This window comes from Taudactylus pleione, unplaced genomic scaffold, assembly GCF_031769625.1.
Source record: "Taudactylus pleione unplaced genomic scaffold, aTauple2 ptg000347l, whole genome shotgun sequence".
Lineage (NCBI taxonomy): Eukaryota > Metazoa > Chordata > Amphibia > Anura > Myobatrachidae > Taudactylus > Taudactylus pleione.
The window spans coordinates 1322987-1345000 of record NW_028284748.1 but is presented as its reverse complement, the minus strand read 5'-3'; the positions used below and the strand labels follow the sequence as shown (position 1 = coordinate 1345000).

The 22014-nt window shown below is 45.2% G+C and overlaps 1 protein-coding gene across 1 annotated transcript in view; it reads left to right on the top strand.

Annotated features, from left to right (window-relative positions):
• Positions 1-22014, top strand: part of LOC148508745 (lysine-specific demethylase 4B-like) — a 187639-nt gene that overhangs the window by 109383 nt on the left and 56242 nt on the right. The window contains exons 18-21 of the mRNA XM_088444080.1: positions 2652-2760; positions 3199-3384; positions 10304-10468; positions 20768-20887. Of these exons, the coding sequence (XP_088300206.1) occupies positions 2652-2760; positions 3199-3384; positions 10304-10468; positions 20768-20887 (580 nt within the window). The remainder of the gene's footprint in view (positions 1-2651; positions 2761-3198; positions 3385-10303; positions 10469-20767; positions 20888-22014) is intronic.

Sequence of the window (22014 nt, the reverse complement as noted above, 5' to 3'; positions counted from 1 at the left end):
CTCTAACCTCTGCAGCTGCTGGGAAAATAAAGACCAGCACAGCGATGTTGACGCTGTCATCCTCTACCCTCCCCTGCTCTGCAAGCGGGGTACGGCGGGATCCACACCCAGCGGCTGCAGAGGTCTGAGCAGCCGCAGGGTAAATAAAGAATAGCACAGCGCTGTCGGCGTTGTCCTCAGCTACCACCTCCTGCCCTGCAAGCCCAGCGGCACCCACACCCCCTGCAAGTTCCACCCCCCACAGTATACCCTGCATCAATATATATAATATATATGTGTGTGTATGCGTATGTATGTGTATATATATATATATATATATATATATGTATATGTATATATATATGTGTGTGTATGTATGTGTATATATATATATATATATGTATATGTATATATATATAGTGTGTGTGTATGTGTATGTATATATATATATATATATATATATATATATATATATATATATATATATATGTGTGTGTGTGTGTGTAGATGGCAGTCCCCAACCGATGTTAAGGAAACATCGGCAGCTGTGGTCACAATCGATGTTTCTATCAATGGCCATCACTACTTTATACCATAAAAATTCCCATTTTTATGGTATACAGCATTTTGAAAAAAATTTTTTTTTTACAAAATAGTGTTGGATAAGTTCTATAAAGCTGTTCTTGGCCTAATTCAATCATAAGAAAAACCAACAATTTCGGAGCAGTTTTCGGAAAAAAGAATTCGTCAGTTAAGTGGTTAATTGATAATCAAGTAACGAGGGAATAGCCCACACCTGTCCATGAAATAGCTTTTGAGTAGATAGTCCCTTAAAAAGTGGGAGGCACATATAGAAACCGTTGTAATTCCTACACCGTTCACCTGATTTGGATGTAATTACCCTCAAATTAAATCATCTGAAAGTCTGCAGTTAAAGCACATCTTGTTTGTTTCATTTCAAAGCCATTGTGGTGGTGAATAGAGGCCAAAATCTGAAAATTCTGTCAATGTCCCAATATTTATGCACCTGACTGTATGTATATGTGTGTATGTATGTGTGTGTGTGTGTATATATATATATATATATATATATATATATATATATATATATAAATAATTCTATCCCGAGTCATGCCGGGATTTCGGCGCTGGTGCTATCTCGGCGTCCGGGACGACATCCCGCTTATCGGGATCCTAACCGCTTCCCCATTTTATATATATAAATTGGGGATGCGGTTAGGATCCTGATAAGCGGGATGTCGTCCCGAACGCCGAGACAACACCTGCGCCGAAATCTCGGCATGACTCGGGATGCCAGAAGACCAATCGTAAGGACACCGGGGAAAGGTAAGTATCAGCCGCGGAGGGACTATGACGAGTTAGGATTAGGCACCCCGGGTGGAGTTAGGGTTAGGCTCCTGGCAAGGGGGGCTTAGGTTCAGGCACTACCGGGGAGAGGAGTTAGGGTTAGGCACTAAGGGGGAGGGTTAGCTTTAGGCAACCGTGGGGGGTTAGGGTGCGGGGTAGGGAGGGTTAGTATAAGGGTGCAGGAAAAGATGTTTAGGGTCAGTTGTTAAAAAGGACAGGGAAACGTTACTTACCGTTCCCCTGTCAGGATTTTAACCATCGGGATGCCGCTGCCAGTGTACTGTCTGCCGGCATCCCGTCCATCGGGATTTCATACCGATTCCATATAAGGTATATAAACCAGTCCATAGCTGTGGCACTCACCATATGAAATAGACGACTTCAGATGTTTTTCATCAACGTTTCAGTGCTTTAATGTGCTAACTTCAGGATGTAAAAATGAAAATACAGTGCCAACCTTTTAAAGCTTCACCCAGGTGAAGGGCCATGCTGGAGACGGGACGGAGCACCCGTCCTGCATCCATGGGCGATAACGTCGTTGTGCCAGACCACATCACCGTGCGCATAGCGTCAAGTGACTCATCACCAATGCAACAGGAATAATAATAATAATAGATAAAAAACCATATAGATTGGGATATATATATATGTGTGTGTGTGTGTGTGTATAATGATTAACATAAATACAGCAATAAAATAATCCAATCTGTAGTAGCAACACCAATAATAATCATATTAATCATCAACATTTAATTGGCCAAAATATCAACCATTAATTCTAATATATAAGTGGAACTGATTAATCACTAAAAGCATGATAATATTAAGGCTTCATTGAGGGTGCATTTACCTCCAAACAGTGAATCCACCATGCCTCGCACTACAATAATAGACAGCCACGATCACCTCCTCTTAATAGGTTTTGTGACGTGGATGATCATGCGATAACGTAGGCTGGCCAAATTATGAGTAAGTTCTACAATGTGGCGTGATATATATCTATATAGAATAATATATATATCACATGCCTCATCATTCTTTGTTCGTGACATAATTATCTTTAAAATATTGTGATGCACTCTCATAATTATGGGGTATATGAAAAGCTTTCACTTTCAGCAATAACATGTTACAACAAACTAGTTTTGTTACACATGTAGAGCCATTATACTATAATTGTATTTGTTTTAGTAGTTTCTCTCCTTGTTATTCTCCTCTCCAAGTTTCACTCATGCCAAACTATTTTTTCTTATTTTACTCTTAGTTTGTTAACCAAAGTGTCTTATCTCTCTGCCTCTATTTAGATGGGTGCACATTATCTGTGCTGTTGCAGTTCCAGAGGCTCACTTTGTAAATGTGATTGAGCGACATCCAGTAAATGTCAACTTCATTCCAGAGCAACGGTGGAGACTGGTGAGTTGTGAACCATTTAATCAGGAATGCTTGCTGTTCTAAGAATATAGGTGCATACACACACAACGATTTTTTGAACGATTATCATTAATCGATATCGTTCAACGATAATCGTTTGAAAAAATCGTTCACTTTCTGAGTCAAACGATGAAAGATTGTTCATGCGCGTTCACGTTTGTATTTTGTAGTTCAGTCAGACTTGTCAACTCAACGATTTTCATTAAGTTAATATGCAAAAATCGTTTGTAGTTCATAAAAATCGTTCAATACATTTAAATGAACATAGTAAATGAACAATTTTAGTAAACGATTTTAGTTCATTTTTTCAAGGTAGAAAATCGTTTACTAAAATCGTTCATTAACTCAGTCGTTGTGTGTGTATGCGGCTTATGTGCTAGAAAATTTGGAGTCCATTGACAAACATTTCTTTCATTACAGAAATGTGTATACTGTCGGAGGAAAATTCGCAAAGAGGTCGGGGCTTGTGTTCAATGCTCTATTGACCGATGTTCCACTTCCTTTCATGTTACTTGCGCACATCTAGCTGGCATCTCCCTAGAACCTGATGATTGGCCCTATGTTGTTTCAGTTACCTGCTTTAAGCACAAGGCAACCAGTCAAAGTGTGAGTAATTTTGTTCTCTTTTGTTTTGTCGTTCTCATTACTGAATATTAAATTCTTAGAATTTATAGTATTTTCTGGGTAAAATTGGATTGGGCACCACCATGTCTTTACTTGCCTGCTGCATCAAACATCTGCCATCATTTAGTTTAAAACTAGCAGCCGGAATAGCTGTCTGTTCTGATATTTTGAACTTTGGTGACATTGGCTAATGGACACAGCTGGGAAATGGACCAGAACCAAAGCAGCACGGCACTAGCAAATAAGGTGAAGAAATTCAGACAGAGAACCATTCAATTCCTAATAGTAGCTGTACCCCTAAATGGAGGATGCAAAGTATGGGATCACATTAGATCAATTGCTCATTAGGATCTAAAACTATGGAATATAAATAAGGAAACTTATAGGTAATGCATCTAATAACACCTTTTCTCATTGTCGTCATACTGACAAATTAAGTGTCAATTTCATACATGGAATACACTTTGCACACTCTTGTCCTTCTGACAATACTGATGCTAATAAATGTGTGATGGCGTGCTCTGAATGAAACAGTTAATTAAAGTGGCTGTTAATTAGGTTGATTTGTAACCTGATCATCAGATCACTAGTGGTGATAAATTGAAAAAATATGGTGCAATGATATTAATGGTAAACTGCATGAAGACTGGCACGTGTGACTGTTTAAAATCTTTTTCTGGGCGGATTTTTTCCTCCAAAAATGTTCTCTTTTGTGTAATGTGATTGTTAGAATACTTTTTTTTTTCTTCTTCCAGAATTATAGTATCCAAGAAAATGTTTATTTCTTCTTCAGGGTCCATAGGGCTCCACAGGGAGACCTTGGGGTGTAGGTGGTGGTTGAGAACCGGGCACCACGCAGTTAAAGCTTTCATGCATCGGTCCATCCCCCTATACCCTGCCCTCGAGCCAGAGGCACCTCCAGTTTCGTTGGTGCCCGTCCGGAGTTGGGTCACCGTTATGCAGTTGGCTGCTTAGGCAGCCCATATAACTTTTATTTTATGATTTGTTTATTTTATATTTTCCTGCTGAGCGTGCAGCAGCAGACTGTTCACAGGACGTCACCCCTCCAGGCGCCGCAATGCCAGCTTCGGCTGGGGATTTCGGCTGGCATTCTGGGGTCCTTGCTAGCCTGCCCCGCGGATGGACCCAGACTGCAGTCTGGATGCAAGGGGACAGGTAAGGCGGGTCATCGCTTGCGGTGACCCGCGGATTGGCAGTCATACCTCCGATCTCAGGGGACAGACCGGAGGTGCTGAGAGTGAACACAGGCTTTGTCCAAAGTGATCCACTAGACCACCAAAGTACATATGGAGCGGGAATCCAACGTCCCGGTGGTTAAAAATCTGCATGGGGAGGTCAGCTTTCCCCATTAAAGCAGCCACTCCCCTCAGCTCAGGGCGCCTTTCCTCTGAGGTCTCGCTTCCCTGAACTGCTCTCCTCCTCCGACCACGCCCCCTCAGAGTTCTCTGGCGGCCATTTTCTCCAGGCTCAGCCACAGCTCTTTAAGGGAAACGCAGAGTGCGGTCCCCCTACATACCTCTCACTGGAGTCAGGTTATGTAGCTGACCACAGAATCTGTGTAGTTGATTGTAGTGCACTTCTGCAGTTATATGGATTTCTACATTGTATGTGACTTTTGCTAGCGCTGCCTGTCTGTTATTTCTCTATACTGTCAGTATATAGCTTTCCCTTTTTTTTCTTACTTTGCCCTACCATACAGGTGTATTCAGGGTTTTTCCAGTGCCTCACATCTCTACAACAAATGTATTTGTGAGGGTTGTTACGTACAGTTGGTTACTGAACTGTGCCATATTTGTGCCTTGTGCTCCTGCAGCTTTCCCACGCATAAGACAGGATCAGTATATTGCATTCCAACTTGTATCCTACATACCCATTGGTTGCATTATACCCAGTGCCATATTGTGTGCTATACTACTCTACAGCTATGTCTAGCAAATGCAAGAGTAGCAAGCAAGCACCTGCACCCATACTGCTATCATGCAAATGATGTGCTGCAGGCTTAAGTGAGGAGGATTTGTTACAAGATGGGTTAAGTGTTATACTCCACCAGGCCCATCAGACCCCCCCCCAGCTCCTGCACAAGAGCCCCCTGGGCTTCCTTTTCTCAGGTGCTGGCTACTATTGCGGGCCGCCTAGTGGTTCTGGCCGTAATTCCCCCTATGGGGTTACCACAACAGGCTGTAATTCCCCCTATGGGGTTGCCACAACGGGTTCAGGCGATACAGGTACCTCCTGTGCCCCTTCCATGGGTTGGCCTACTCTCTAACTCCGTACAGAGTCTGGTGGCTACCTCTTCAAACCATGTTGCAAGGTGAGAAGCCCCTACCCAGTAAGCCTTCTAAGCGTCCTGTTTTATCATCACAGTCCACGCAGCTCTCAGATTCTGAAGGGTCATCTGAGGAGGTAGAAGATGCTGAGTTCTCATAACACGGGAGAGGACGAGAATCTGTCTAAAATTAATATTCCTGCCTTGATGCGAGCTGATAGATCCATCTTACTCATAGAAAATGACAAGCCAGCCCCTAAGTCTAAGCACCCACTGTTTAAATGACAGAAAGTGGCTCCAGCATAGTTCCCTCTATCGGATCAACTAGCTGAACACATGGCTGCAGCCTGGCAGACGCCTTGTAAGAGGTTTCTGACCCAAAAACGTTTGACCTCCTGTTATCTATTTCCTGCGGCTTTTTGTTTCAAATGGGAGACTCTCCCTGTGGTAGCTTCACATGTTAAGCGTTTAATTAAAAGCGATACGTTACCTATGCCCTACAGTAACCTCTTTGAAGGATCCTACGGATAGAAAGGTGGAATCTTGCCTTAAATCGATATACTCTTTCAGGAGCTGTTGCCCATCCGACCATGGCTATTGCATGGGCTAAAGTTATAGAGAGCTGGGCTGGAGCACTTGAAGACTCTTTTTCCCTCAGATGCTTCTAGGGATCAGATGTCTTTCGTTGCTCACATACGAGATGCAGCTTCCTATATTGCCAGTCTCCTAACCCCCAGAGTTTCGGCCGCGGCAGTGTCTGCCTGCCGTACCCTGTGGCTACGCTCATGGAAGGCAGATGCGGATTCAAGAAAGGCCTAGAAGTGTTACCCTACAATGGTGAGATCTTGTTTGGCCCAGACCTTGACAAGATTGTAACCATGTTGGCGGAATCAAAAACTGCATTTCTGCCTTCAGCAACTACTGCTACAAAGCCTCGGACTATATCTTTTAAGTCATTTTTTCCTCAGTCATTTCCTAGGTAGTCAGCTTCCGCTAGGGCCGCCAAGCCCAGGACCAAGCAGGCCTGGTCCACCAGACGCCCTGCTTCAAAACCCGAGGATAAGCCCTCAGCCTGACGGAATGGGCCTACCTCTGGGGGATCCCAGAGTGGGAGGCCGACTTCTTTAGTTTGCCCAGTGCTGGTGTCAAACTACCATGGATTCTTGGGTAAGAGAAGTGGTCTCTCACGGGAACGCCCTCTCATTTCTTCGACAGCCTCACCACCAGTTTTTCTACACAGGCCCTCCTTCACACCCGAACAAGGCCCTACAAATCCAGAAAGCCATACAGTCCTTGCTGCAGGCAGGGGTAAATGTGCCACTCCAGCTATCTCACCGGGGGACTGGTTATTATTCTGCTCTCTTTCTGGTTCGGAAGCTGAATGGGTCTCATCGGCCTATCCTCAACCTCAAATCCCTGAACAAATTCCTCAGGGTACCCAGGATCTGGATGGAAACTCTACGCTATATCATCCTAGCTATGGAGCCTGGGGACTTTATGGTATCTCTGGATATTTAGGACGCGTACTTACATGCACCTATAGCGCCCTCACATCAGCGATATCTCTGGTTTGCTATACTACAGCAACACTTTCAGGCTCTGCCCTTTGGACTATTCACAGCTCCACAGGTGTTTACCAAAATTATGGCGATCATGGTGGCCCATCTGCGTGGTCAGGGTGTCCGACTGCTACCATATCTGGACGACCTCCAGCTCTTAGCAGGATCCCCAGTAGGGCTTCACCGCCATCTGCAGCTAACAATTGCTTTCCTTCACAAGCACGGATGGTTAATCAACTGGAAAAAGTCCTCCCTGAATCCCTCACAGAGAATGATTCATCTGGGAGCCCTGCTGGATGCTCATGATCAGAGAATCTTTCTGACATCAGACAAGATTTCCACACTTCAACCAGGAGTGTGCAGATGGCTCCACAGTCGCCGGGTGTCGATCCACTCAGCAATGCAGGTTCTCTGATCCATGGTGACCACCTTCGACATGGTGGAGTATGCTCCGTTCCACTCCAGGCCTTGCAAAGACTGATCCTCTCCAGGTGGAACGGGTTACCTCATCGGATCAAAGCTCAGACGATGGTACTCTCTCCAGAGGTGCATCTGTCCCGATCTTGGTGGCTACAGACATCTCATCTAGCCAAGAGTCGACCCTTTTGGATCCTGTACTTGGGTATTCCTAACAACGGACACCAATCTCCAGGGTTGGGACGCAGTGACCTGTGCACACTCCTTTCAGGGCCGTTGGACATCGGTTGAATCAACCCTGCCAATCAACATACTGGAACTTCGAGCTGTCTACAGGGTTCTCATACTGGCCCAGGACATACTTCACGGAAAACCTGTGCAGGTACAGTCCGACAATGCCACAACAGTGGCTTGCATAAACCATCAAGGAGGCACTCGAAGTCGGGCTGCAATGACAGAAGTGTCACGCATTCTGACATGGGCCGAGGGTCACTTTCCGGCCATCTCTGTTTGTGTTTATTCCGGGAGTTCTCAGTTGGGAAACAGACTTCCTCAGCCGTCACGACGTGCATCCCGGGGAATGGTCTCTTCACCAAGAGGTTTTTTAACTCCTATTGAGCAGATGGGGCCTCCCAGAGGTGGACCTCATGGCTTCCCTACACAATTACAAACTGCCGGTGTACGGATCCAGAACAAGGGATGCCGAGGCAATCGTAGACGCATTATCAGTGAAGTGGACCTTCCAGTTTGCGTACCTATTCCCTCCAGTCTCCCTTCTTCCTCGAGTTCTTTGGAAGTTCAAACAAGACCGAGGCATTGTTTGCTGGTAGCTCCAGCTTGGCCCAGACGTCATTTGTACTCAGATCTTCAGAGTCTCTCCATCAACACTCCGTTCCTGCTGCCTCAATGACCGGACCTGTTGTCTCAGGGTCCTTGCCTTTACCCGGACCTGGGTCATCTGTCTTTGACGGCGTGGCTCTTGAGACATCCCTCCTGAGGTCCAGAGGATTCTCTAGCTCTGTAGTCAAAACTATGCTCAGAGCGCGTAAGCCAGCCTCTGCTCGAATCTACCACAGAGTGTGGCATACATATTTCCAATGCTTTCATACCAGAAGCTTCGACACCCAAGTGTTTAGGATTTCCAGAGACCTGGCCTTCCTTCAAGCTGGATTAGACCTTGCCTGGCCTCACTGAAAGTGCATGTCTCTGGTCTCTCTATTTGGTTCCAGTGTAGACTTGCTCCACTACCCGATGTCCACAACCTCCTTTTATCCCTCCAATGGCTCCATGGGATTTGACAGTAGTGCTTCATGTCCTCGGTTTGAACCCCTGGATTCTGTGGAACTCAAGTGGCTCACAGCAAAGACTTTCTTTTGACTATGGCGCCCGCCAGAAGGGTGTCAGATTTAGGGTCGCTCTCCTGTCGCTTCCCATTTCTGATATTCCACCAGGACAGGCCTGTGCTTCGGCACCTCAGCTGAACAGCTTTGTAAAGCGGCCACATGGTCCTCTGTCCATACATTTCTGAGGTTTTATGCCTTTGATACATTTGCCTCTGAGGATACTTCATTTGGGCGCCGGATTCTCCTGTCAGCACAGGAGCGTCTCCACCCTTAAATGACTGCTTTGGGACATCCCCAAGGTCGCCCTATGGACCCTGAAGAAGAAAATGAGAGTTATGATAAAACTTACCTTTGTTAACTTTCTTCGAAGTCCATAGGGTCCACAGGGCACCCGCCCTGACGCACCTTCATATGGGCTAAGTTTCTGATCAACGGTTTCCTGTTTCCTTCTCCATGAGAGTGTGATTCTTGTGTGTACCAGTCTTCCTTCTCTCTTCTCCTCCGCCGGCCTTTGGCTTGTCACGAACTGAGAGGCTCGGGGGCGGAGTATAGGGGAATGGACCGATTCATCCTGGGAACTGAAAGCTTTAACTGCGTGGTGCCTGGTTCTCAACCACAACCGACACCCCAAGGTCTCCCTGTGGACCCTATGGACTTTGAAGAAAGAGAGTTAACAAAGGTAAGTTTTACCATAACTCATTTTTACCCTGTAGGCAAATATAGGGTTATTATAAAGCGGACTACAAAATGATCAACCTAATCACAGTGATCTGTTACCTCATATGTGCTTGCCATGTTGTTTATTAGGTATGTCAAATAATTTTGTACTGTTTGCGTAATGCTGTTATTTGCAAGCAAAACGTTAATGTCTCTGCTGTTTAATGGTATGCTATTACTATAGGCATACTTTCCTTGTACAGTAGATAAGGTAAAACAATATGCCTAGGTAGACTAAATAATGCTTTGTGTAATTGGTTTGGGTGTAAAATAGGATATAAAATTCCTCTTGGAATTATTAGCATTTATTGAACATTGTATGAAGAACCCACATCATATATTATGTTAAGATACTTTAAAGAGTAGACCAAGCTGGTATAATAATGGAAAGCATGCTGGATTCCATGTCTAAGTGAAATAAAATTATTTATAAGGTTTTGTTTGCCGATATGCATTGATTTGGTAGGAAATGTCTATTTTTTTTTTTACAAATTATAAACCATTTCTTAAAACCTGCCGGTCTATCTTTTTTGCAGTCCATTTTTGATTTCTGTTAATGAACAATCCTGTTCTTGCAGAGTTCTGTCTCCAAGGAGGTCAGTGTGGGTCAGACCGTAATTGGTCGAAATAGGAATGGTCTGTACTATCGCTGCCAGGTCATTGGGTCTGCTACACACATTTTCTATGAAATCAACTTTGATGATGGCTCGTACAGTGATAACGTGTATCCTGAAAATATAATGGTGAGGATGGTGCACTGTTTTTGCAGAAAATGGAGAAATATAATAACAGTAATGTGGCACTTTTGTCATTTGGAGACTGGAATCTTTATATATTTGCATATTGAAAAATGTAAGTGCAGGAAATAAAAAAAAAGCTGATTACCATAATTTATTACTTTTATATAAAAATACATAAGAAAATGTGTCCCATTTAAAAAAGATATATACATAAATATCACAAAGCTTAGAGTACTACGTTTTTAAATATGTGAGGAGGGAATGTAGTGATAGGTGATCAGACAGGTCGGAGTGACGATGAAATACATACAATTTGTGGAATAACATGTTGTGGGTAGTTTAACCTTTTTATTTCAGATGATGAAACAACTTTGACCTTGACTTGTGAATACAATTTTGTTTTTGTTTTTCCCCAGTTCTTACTAATTTTGAGCATTGTTTTTTTTTTGTTTTCTGTGACAACATAGTTTTCACAAGGTATGCAGTCGGGAAGCCTGCGGACCTAATCCCGACAGCCGGCTTCCTGACTGTCATATCCCGGCTAGGGTCTAAAGACAGGCGTCGATATGCCAACATATTAGACATACGCCGGGAGACCGGCGCCCGGCATCGCGATCGAAGGGATGCCGGGCGCGGACAGCCGCAGGGGAGGGGAGGGTTAGGTTTAGGGCTCGCTGGGGGGGGCAGGGTTAGGCACCCCCCCGGGGGACTTAGGTTTAGGCAATGGGGAAGGGGGGGATAGGTTTGGGCACTTAGAGCGGGGCTTAGGGTTAGGTACTGGGGGCGGTTAGGGTTAGGCTTAGGGAGGGAATTAGGTTAGTTAGTACTTACCTTTAGACAATCGGGATTTCTACTGCTGCCGGCCTGCTGGTGTCGGGATTTCAACCGCCGGACATCGTATCGATTCCTTTCACGATACTGCAGTTAGTTAATAATAGTAATTGGGATCAACTTTAATGGCACAACTTGAGAATTTGGTGTACCTGGACTGAAATCTGCTCACTTCACCTCCAACCCATCTCCAGTCTCAGTTGGTTGGCTTAGTAAAGTTTCTACTCATGGGTTGTAGGATAAGGCTGAAGAAGAGCAGCACACCATGGCCCTGATTCAGAGCCAGACGCTCTGACCAGAGCGCTCGCTCTGAATCAGGGCCCACCTCCATAAATATGGAGCGTCCTCCTGGACCCTCGTATAGCTGTGGGTCACCACCCACAGCATATACGAGCGTGCAGGATGATGGTCGCGATGGTCTTGACCATCGCCACTGCGAGCAGAAGCCTGCGGTTGAGTTTCTCAACCGCAAGGCCAGGAGTGATTTTGGCTCTCAGAGCCAAAATCACTCCCACTGACATCACTAGTGATGTCAGTGGGGCCGGCTTCTGACGGTAGGCGTTCCCTTGGGAACGCCTCCGTCTGGGAGGCACGCCCACCAAAGGGGGCGTGCTGTCAATCAACATCGACAGCACGCCCCCTTTGATCAGACACTACGAGCGAAGGAAAGTCTTTCGCTCGACGCGTCTCGCACATGCGCACGACGGAGCTCCCTCCGTCGTGCGCATGTGCAGTGCAGACCATCGACCCACTTGCGAGCGGACAGCCGCTCGCGAGTGGGTCTGAATCAGGGCCCATATGAACAACTTGATAAAGTTGCTGGAAGTAATGAGGAGAACTAGAAGTGCCTTTAGAACTAGGATCCGCAGGATTTGCATTAGGGGCAAATACTGAGACTTTTATCATTCGTACTGAGATCGGAATTGAATGAATCCGGGCTGGAACCGGAATTGCAGGAAACCGGGCTGGAACCGGTAATGGCAGAGTCCGGGCTGGAACCAGAATTGCTAACTGGAACTGAAGACAGAGTAGGATCGCTATTAGCAAGAGCGAAGAGTAAACTCAGAGTACATCTTCACACAGCGCAGGCTGTGACTGACATTGCACTGGCAACCTGCTGCAGTTCCAGGAACCAAACAAAAAAATCCATATTTTAATAGCGCATATTTTAACTTTTTTTTTGTTTTAAGCAACTTAATGTCATGGAGTATACCAGTAAGGTATGTCACAAATCGCAGCACTGATCCAACCAGTCTCTTATGTTTTAACATCAGATTACATATGCATTCAAAGTCCATCTTTAGCGAAGGCTCTCTATTAAATATCACTCACATGTTGTCTCTATTCTGACAACTAGTCTGAAGGTGCATACACACGTAACGATTTTGTAACCAACAATTCTGTCAGATTATCTGTCAGATTTTCCCTTGAAAAGTGAACGATTTTTTTGAAGTGTAATGAACGACTTTTACAGCGATGAACGAAAAATGTTCCTTCCCTTAATGAAAATCGTTCTGTTGGACAGTCTGAAATAAACTACAAACGGGAGCACGCTTGAACGATTTTCGTTCATCGTTCTAACTCAGAAACTGAACGATTTTTTGAATGATAACAACGTCGTTATAGTTAAATCGTTCAATAAATCGTTACGTGTGTACGCACCTTTAGACATAGAAGATTCAGAGATTGCATGTACTGATTCTCAGTGCAACCTCTCAAAGGAATAGGCAGGACAGTCCACCAATTCTTAGGATTTTTTGTTTGTCATTTTGCCAGATTGAATTCCTATATCATCATGTAGTGTCTATGCCTTTTCATGTTGTCCACTACACTTTCCCTTTGAACATTCCCTTCACCTTCTGGGCCTAATTCAGACCCGCTCGCGAGCGTAGGACGCTCGCAAGCGGGTCGATGGTGCCCTAATGCGCATGCGCACGACAGAGGGAGCTCCTTCGTGCGCGTGCGCGAGACCCGCATAGCGAAAGCCAAGCTGTCGCTCTGGGTCTCGTACCAAAGGGGGCGTGCTGTCGATGGTGATTGACAGCACGCCCCCTTTGGTGGGCGTGCCGGGGGGGTGGCTGCCAGACGGAGGTGTTCCCATGGGAACGCCTACCATCTGGGTCCGGCCCCACTGACATCACTAGTGATGTCAGTGGGAGTGATTTTGGCTCTGATAGAGCCAAAATCACTCCAGGGCTTGCGGCCACGAGACCCTACCGCAGGGTCTCGTCGCAAGCCCGATGGTCGCCATGGTCTTGACCATCGCGACCATCATCATGGACGCTCGCATAAGCTGTGGGTGGTAACCCACAGCTATGCGAGTGTCCAAGAGGCCGCTCTATTTTTAGGTAGAAGGGCCCTGATTCAGAGCGAGCGCTCTGGTCAGAGCGTCCGGCTCTGAATCAGGCCCTCTGTCTCTTACTTTTAAGTTGCATTATGTCTAGTGTAACTCTAACTTTGATATTGCTAGGCCTATTTATTAACCATGTACCAAACACCGTCTATGACTCTGATCACTGCTATCCAACCTGGCCTTCGTTGTTGTGTACTTGACCCTTAGGCTCTGGTATTTGCCAGTGCTACAGTTTCTGAAGTCTTGATCACATTTACTCCAGAGCATTACCTGGAGTACAATATTCTGTACTCCTCTGCTAGAAAGTCCATATAGCTGCTGGAAACTTTCAACAAGAATATTGATGACCCTCATCAAGCAGTGACTGCAGAGTCCGTTGTTATTGAATTTGCATCAGGGTTAACATTCTGTTATGGAATATGTAGTAGCATTCCATTAATGGATGGATGATACTGATTAGTTTCGCCATAGCCTCAACATTAATTTCAAAGATAACTTGGCCCATATCAGTCCTCTTAAAGATAAAGACAATTTTAGGTAGCTAGGTTTCGGCACCCAGCACCTTCCCGTGCTCCCACCTGCCCCTTCCCTCACTTCGCCATCCCCCAGAGCATAAACAAATACAGTCAGCAAATGGCTGGAGGGCGGGGATCTTATGCACCTGGACCCTGGTGCCCCTGTGCTGCCGCATGCACGGAGCGTGCCTGGAGTTGGCCCTGAGGTAGCAATGTATCGAGATTGGCATGTTCTGTTAACTCAGTGTCTTAAGAAAAACCAAGATACAAGCAATCTATAGGTAATTTGTTTACTCTGCCAATTCAGGAACATATTGGAAGGACAGAACAGAATCTGTGTAACCACTTTACCAATTCAGTGCATTTACTGCCAAATTGTTCCTTTCAGGCCAAGAATTGGAGACTATAGGGAAATATCTACATCCAGTTACCTTAAAGTGGTAGGCTTTGGGTGACATTTATGCATTCCTTCCCTTCTCAATTAGCCAATGAAATCCGGCCGAGGTTATTCCACAATGCTATTGATTGTTACCATTGTCTCTAATCAAGCCTAAGAGACTCTGGTTCAGTGTGAAATTTTGTGGACAGTGGACTTGTTAAGAGACATATCTATGCCAGAGCCACAATTGTCCCATTTGAAACCATTAAACCCTGTAACCTTCAGATCGTTAATATAGAACATTTTTCATTGCATATTAAAACCCCTGGATGTTATCATGAGACCATATTCCTAGATGTGGTCCAAACACCGAAAATTCCAATTGTCTTGGGAATTCCCTATATCTTTGTCTTAAATTGTATTGCAACTTGAGATTCTGTAATCATCATTGTCTAACCATCTTAGAAAATGATCTTAAGGTTTTTATTAATTTGATAAGTAGCTTTAAAATTCCTGTATTTAGAGGAAATTTCAAGATCTTTTTGATTAAACAAGCTAATGCATTATGAACACATTGCCCATAAGACTGCCCAATTGCGCTTATTTCTTCTTCCTCCACTGGAGAGTCTGGGCACCAAACTGTTAATGAAATTTACCCACAAGCCCAGGCTCCTCTCCTCTATACCCCATCCTTAGCCTTTTACTACTTAGAGTGGGCAGTGTAAGGCATCCTATAGGACGCCCCCACCGCCCCAGCACCGTTGGTGGCAGCACCAGCAACTGGGTCTGTGACTTTCATATCCGGAGCCGCAAGCCGCAGGAGGCACTCACTGCGGAGAAGGTAAGGCAATCCCTGAAAGGGAGCCGTGGATTCGCGGCTTTCACCGTCGGAGCAGGAGACCTCTGGAGGTGCTGACAGTGGGGGCTCCCGATCTGACCGTGCTGCGCACTAGCCCACCAGGGAATATTACATTGGCAGGGGGCTGTTTAATAGCAGCAGCAGGCATTTCCCTGGGTTTATATCAGCCGGGGGCTTCCCTGTAGCCCCTCCCCCAACCATGGGGTGTGCTCTCCCTCTGCAGCCAGCAAGCCCCAGGCCAGGGTCGGTGCTAGGGTGTTTGGCGCCCCCCTGCAAACTAGAAATTCAGTGCGCACCACAAAAAAGGAGCGTGGTCTCACAAGGAAGGGGAGTGGCTACACAATAGTACCCCTAATTAAAATGACTCCACACAGTAGCACAACCTTATTCACAATACATTACACTGCCGTTTCATGGGCGTGCATATATTAGCCACTGCTATGGCATACGCCGCTTGAGTACTCACTGCGTGCGACGAGGCATCTGCGTAGGGTCTGACCTGCTGACGATGCCTATCGATGTTTACGCTGGATTGCACGGTAGGACGGATGTAAGAAATTAGAAGTGGGCGTCTTTATAGCAGATTAGCTTTTGCATGCATTAGCATATTTTCACAGCTTCACTGCGTACGTAATCGCAGCTACGATTGCAGTTGTGATCCGTGCTGAATCAGATACCCACATTAACATGTAATCTGACACACAGCCACAATAATAATACCCATGCACACACATTAATACACCAGCCCCAGCACAGCAGTATTAACCCCCCCTCATTGCAGAAGTTTACCATCCCCCTATTTAACATTTAAACCTTTTCACCAAGCACTTACCAGTCTTGAAGAAGGAAGTGTCTGGTCCCTGCGGAGCTCCAGGGTACAGGAAAATAATTCAGAGACCGAATAGACTGGGAAAGGGGCGGAGACTCGGCAAGGGGGTGGGATCTTGGCAAGGGACAGGAGGGAGGAGATTTGAGAAGTCAGAGGGTATATGAGTGGGTGTAGTCTCGGGTGAGGGGGGCGTTGTTTTAGCCAAGAGGGAGTAGATTAGAATAGTCACACAGGGTAGAAGAGGGGGTGGGGACTCAGGCCCTGATTCAGAGTCGGACGCTCTGACAGAATCAGGGCGTTTTTTTTTTTTTTTTTTTGTGCGGCCTCCTGGCAGCTCGCATAGCTGTGGGTGACCACCCACAGCTATAGCGAGTGGCCAGGTGGTCAAGACCATCGCGACCATCGAGCTTGCGACGAGACACTTGTGGTAGGGTCTTGTGGCCACAAGCCCCAGAGAGCTTTCGCCTCTAACAGAGCCGGAAGCTCTCCACTGACATCACTTGTGATGTCAGTGGGGCCGCCCCCAAACGGCAGGCGTTCTCATGGGAACGCCTCCGTTTGGGCAGCCACCCCCCCAGCCCGCCCACCAAAGGGGGCGAGCTGTCACTCAACATCGACAGCTCGCCCCCTTTGGTGCGAGCAACGGAGTGCCCGTCGCTATCCAGTTCTCGCGCATGCGCTCTGGGCCACCATCGACCCGGTTGCGAGCGCTCAGCGCTTGCGAGCGGGTCTGAAACAGGCCCTCAGTGTGGCTAAGGACAGGAGGTGAGTAGATTCAGTAGAATAGAGTCAAAGTAGTGACAATCAGGTGGGGGCGGTGCCTGAGGGAACAGTCTCACAGGAGATTCAATAGGACAGACTACAGCCGGGGTAGAGGATAGAAGGAGGTGGAGACCTCTCAGGCAGGATGGTGGTATCTCTTTGGCATCCTCACTGCCTGAGTAGGACAGGCATCCGTACAGAGGACTCCCGAGCCCCTCAGGCTCTTCAGCGCGTCTTCTCTCCCTGCCGCTGCTTGTCATACAGTGTGACAGGCGCAGAGGCAGCCGGCAGCAGTAACAATTGCCTGGCGCCTCCCTGCAGCGCAAGATATTCTGAGCAGAACCTCTCCCCTCAGATGCTGAGCGCCCATTTTACCACAATGCCTACCTCAGCACTGGAGAGAGAAGTGGTCTCCTGTCTTTTTTCATAGCCTGCTGCCAGCAGCTAGCTAGTTAAATTGCTCCTTCCTGCTACTTGTGGCTGGCTTGTTGAGCTTCATTAGCCCAAATTTCGCATTCAGTGGTCTGCGTATTTGTTAGTAAGTGTACCTTGTCTCTATCCCTGTACCTGCAGTGGTTACTAGTCACTGGGGAACATCCCTGGCAGGGATGAGTACAGCTTCTATATATATATTCCGGACATCGACATGATGGCGTCTCGCTACTATCATCAACTTCCGAGCTATTGCTCCCGCACCAGGGATACGGAATTGCGTTGACTTACGTGGAACACTGTGTTTCTACTAGCCATCGTGTCAGCCAGGAGGGTGTCTGAGCGCCCTCTCGTGTCGCTCCCCATTTCTTGTGTTCCCTTTGGACAGGGTTGTTTTAAGAACTCGCCTGGGCTACCTTCCCAAGGTGGTATCCCGCTTCCATATTAATCAAGATATAGTAGTTCCTGCATTTCAGACTACGGATCCATCTCAGCTGGAGGCTTAGTTCGATGTGGAGAGGTCTTTCCAGCATTATGTCAAGAGGACCAGAGAGATCCGCAAGTCGAACTCTTTGTTTATCTTATATGATGTTCATATGAGTGGCTGACTGGCTACTAAGCAGAGAAACAAATAGATCACAGGTGCACAACTCCAAATTACTAATTATATATAAATACATTTGCAATCAAATTCTGCAATCAATAGAGGTTTTTAGCATAATCATGGCCAAGGTTATGGGCCTACCCACCATATCCAGGTAACCTCTGTCGGGTAAGTCCCTAGCACACTAGGGTTCAAATCCAAAGCGCAGGACACCCCCAAACTAACCCAGCTGAGCCGCTCCAGGGCACCACCATAATAGGAAAAGTGAAGTGTAAAAGAGATAGTTAAGAGCAGCCACTGCTGCATATAAAGAAATGAAAATAAAAAGGTGAAGTACATGTATAATAAACAAACAGTGAAGGGTTAAAATTTGTTATAAAAGAAAAATGTGTTATAATGTGGTGCCCTGAAACAGATCAACCAAAGCAATCCAGGGGGACCCACGCCCCAAAAATGAACCAAAGTTGCACTACAGTATATAAATTGTAGGACTTACCTAGAATTGTGCCTAATACTAGTGTGCATATACATTACCAGACTCCATGCTTTAAAACCCGATAAGGGAGGGATGCTAGTCCAGACTGAGGGCTACTAAGCAGACCTTGGCCCGCTGGCTTTGCTATACCATTCACCAAGCTTCCTCCTTGGCGAACCTTCCTACCCCTGCCAAGGTGACAGCCCACTCCACCCGTTTAGTGGGGACTTCGTGGGCAGCACGCTGTGGGGCTTCTGCTGAACAGCTCTGTAAGGCTGTCATCTGCTCATACCTTCATCAGGTTTTATGCATTCGATACTTTTGTGTCCTCGGATGCCGCCTTCGGACATACTATGCTCACTGCAGCTCAGGAACGTCCCCGCCCATAGGGGACAGTTTTAGGACATCCCAGAGTCATCCCTGTGCCCCCTAGTGGAGGAATAAGAAAAGGAGACTTATGTCTTACCTGTTAAGTCTTTTTCTTTGACTTCATAGGGGGCACAGGGTGCCCGCCCTGAAGCGTCCTGTCTGCCGAGGGAGGGGGTGGGGGTTTCCTTGGTGACCGGTCCGGCTGTACTTTCCATGGCGTGTATGGTTCTGTTTGTATGCTGGCCTTCCTTCAGAGTCATCACTGTGCCCCCTATGGAGTCGAAGAAAAATACTTAACAGGTAAGACATAAGTCTCCTTTTTACAGCCACAATTCCATTTTTCATATCTGAGCATGAATTTAACACTGTAAAAGCTAAAACATTGATGATTTAAAGACGAGCTTCAGGGCTTTATCCAGTCATCCACATCACTAGCTAATGCTCCTATCTTCTTCGTTATCAAGAATGACTGAACCCTTCTGTCTTGTTTACGTTATGATGCTGTAAATACTGCCACAAATATCTACTTTCCCTTATTCCAAAATTATTTGACCAATTACAGTCTTGAAAGGTCTTCACCTATCTAGATCTTGGTCCAGATACGACCTGGAGATGAGTGGAAAACTCATGTGTGTTATGGTCCTTTTTCAGTATATTATCATGCTGTTTGGCCTCACCAAACTCCCAGCTATATTCCAGCATTTGCTGAATTATGTCTTCCAAGATATCTTATGCCGGGTACACACTGGCAGATATATTGACCAATCAATTGATCGGACAATGTATTGCATGCCCGTCGGCCAGTGTGTACCAGCGATATGTCTGTGATCGACGTCATTCAGACGTATCTCGTCGGCTGTGCTTCACAGCCAATGGCATATATATCTGTCCATCGTGCTGTGCGTACGGGCGAAACACACAGCACCGCCCGTACACTTGATGCCACAGGGAGGGGTCGTGATGCGACCGCTGGCCAGCGGGCCCAGCTGACAGATGGAAGATGATGGTGGTTCAGTGTGTATGAACAACCATCATCTGCAGATATATCTGCTAGGTGTGTACCCAGCATTTGGATCAGTGTGTAATGATTTATCTTGACAATATTTTAATCTAATATCAAACTGTAGCAACTCAACAATGACATGTGTGAGCTGTGTTGAGACATCTGAGCACTCATTTTATGTACTACATTTGAAAGGTGCACCTTTGAACCAGAAGCCGTAGAATTTCTGGTTGCATTATCTTTAAGGAAGGTTTTGTGGAATGGCCTCAAGTATGTCAAGATAGTACAAATCGAGTTTTTGAACTATTATAGCAAATTTAAATGGAACTTTTTCAACGTTGTACAACCCATCATCTCTTGCACATAAAGGTGTTCTTTTCAGTGTCCATTCTGCTAAAGTAGCTTTTGGTAAAAAGAAAAAAGCATTCCAAACCACTCCTGTTCTGGTTCACACCAATCCTTCACTTGGAGCATACTTATCACAGATTGAGGAGATAAATTCTCCATCCTTATACTAATATTTCAAGAAAAATGTCTGGCATGAGTGAGCTGCCAGATCCCGTGCAACTCTGCTAGCGTTTTCAACAGAAGGACGCCCAGCGCCAGCAGAGTCTCACGGGACCTGTTACACAGAGAGGGGCTGTTTGGCACAATTGCAGCGTGGACACATCTGTAGATTGAATTCTCACCACACACAGATTCATCTGCTAATATGCATATCAGAAAAAAATGTTGTTGTGTTTTTATTTTCCCTTTCAATTTATCTAGTAGGAATAAATCGTTTACATTTTTATATGTATAAAGGACACCTGAAAAGATGTCCTCCTTGGCTAATCTCTCCGACTACTTCTGCTAGTGTCACACTCATAATGTTTTATGCTCATGTCTTAGAGCAGAGATTGCATACAAGATGGGCCGCCGGCAGAGGGCGAGTTGGTGGAACTAAGATGGGTTGATGGAAATATTTACAAAGCTAAATTCATTTCAGCTAATGTGAACCTCATTTACCAGGTAAGGAATATATATTTAAGTGCATTAAAACAATGTGTATAGTGATCATAGCTCTAATAGGCCTATTTACTGTATCAGTGTAATGTCTGACTTGTAGGGTTCACCACTGGAAGCAAAACAGTTAAACCAAGCTTCTAACTATAGATAACTATCTGCAACAATATGACATCAGTTCTTGTTGTATTTTGCTATAATGCAGATCTATTTATTTTTTTCACTTACTGTAGTTTTTATTTTCATTAATGTATTTTTGCCACATATATGCCTAACTTAGTCAATTTTACATTACTTTTCAGACCATGGGGGATATTTAGTACGGCTCTGTGATATCGGAACCGCTGTTTTTAATGCGAGATTGTGGCAAAATTTAAAGAAGCAATCAGTTATAAGGCTGGTTCGGCCTTGTGATTGCTTCTTTAAATTTAGCTGCAGTTTTGCAGAAAACAGACTGCTCCATGACATCGGAACCTATTACTTAACCCCTAAGTCAGGTAAATATCTTTTTGATTTATTGACAAATGCAAAGTGGCTAAAACAAAGGTTTTGTGTTTGTTCCCTAAGCAGCTTCAGAAAATTAATTAAACCCTTGAAAAACAGCCATTAGTTTATCTATAATGCTGTTTTTATATACATATATATATATAATATTTTTTTTTAATTATCAAAAGCATAGCTGAGACTTTGTAAAATGAAAGAGGAGTTTAGTCTCTAAAGATTGTTGGCAACATTAAATTGCCCCATCCCAAAGGATATTCTATTAACCTCTTATTACATCACTAATCACTAACCTCATCATTTATGTCATCATCCAAAACAGCATCAGCAATCAATGTATCAATTAATGCCAATAAAATCTGTTTTAGTTAAAGATATTATGCCTACTGCTGTTTAATTAGAATAACTCCGACAATTTAACTAGAAAATAAAACCCTTTTGTCTGGGGAACCTTAAGTGTTAAAAAAATGACTCACAGGACAAACAAAACATACACATGAGTTGTAATAAACTGTATCTGTAATTGTTTGCTTTTACTTAAGTCTTGTATAATAGGTTAAGGCTGCTACCTATTATGCAGAGCAGAGATAAATCACAACAGATCTACATGTGACTGTAAATTTCAATTAGCA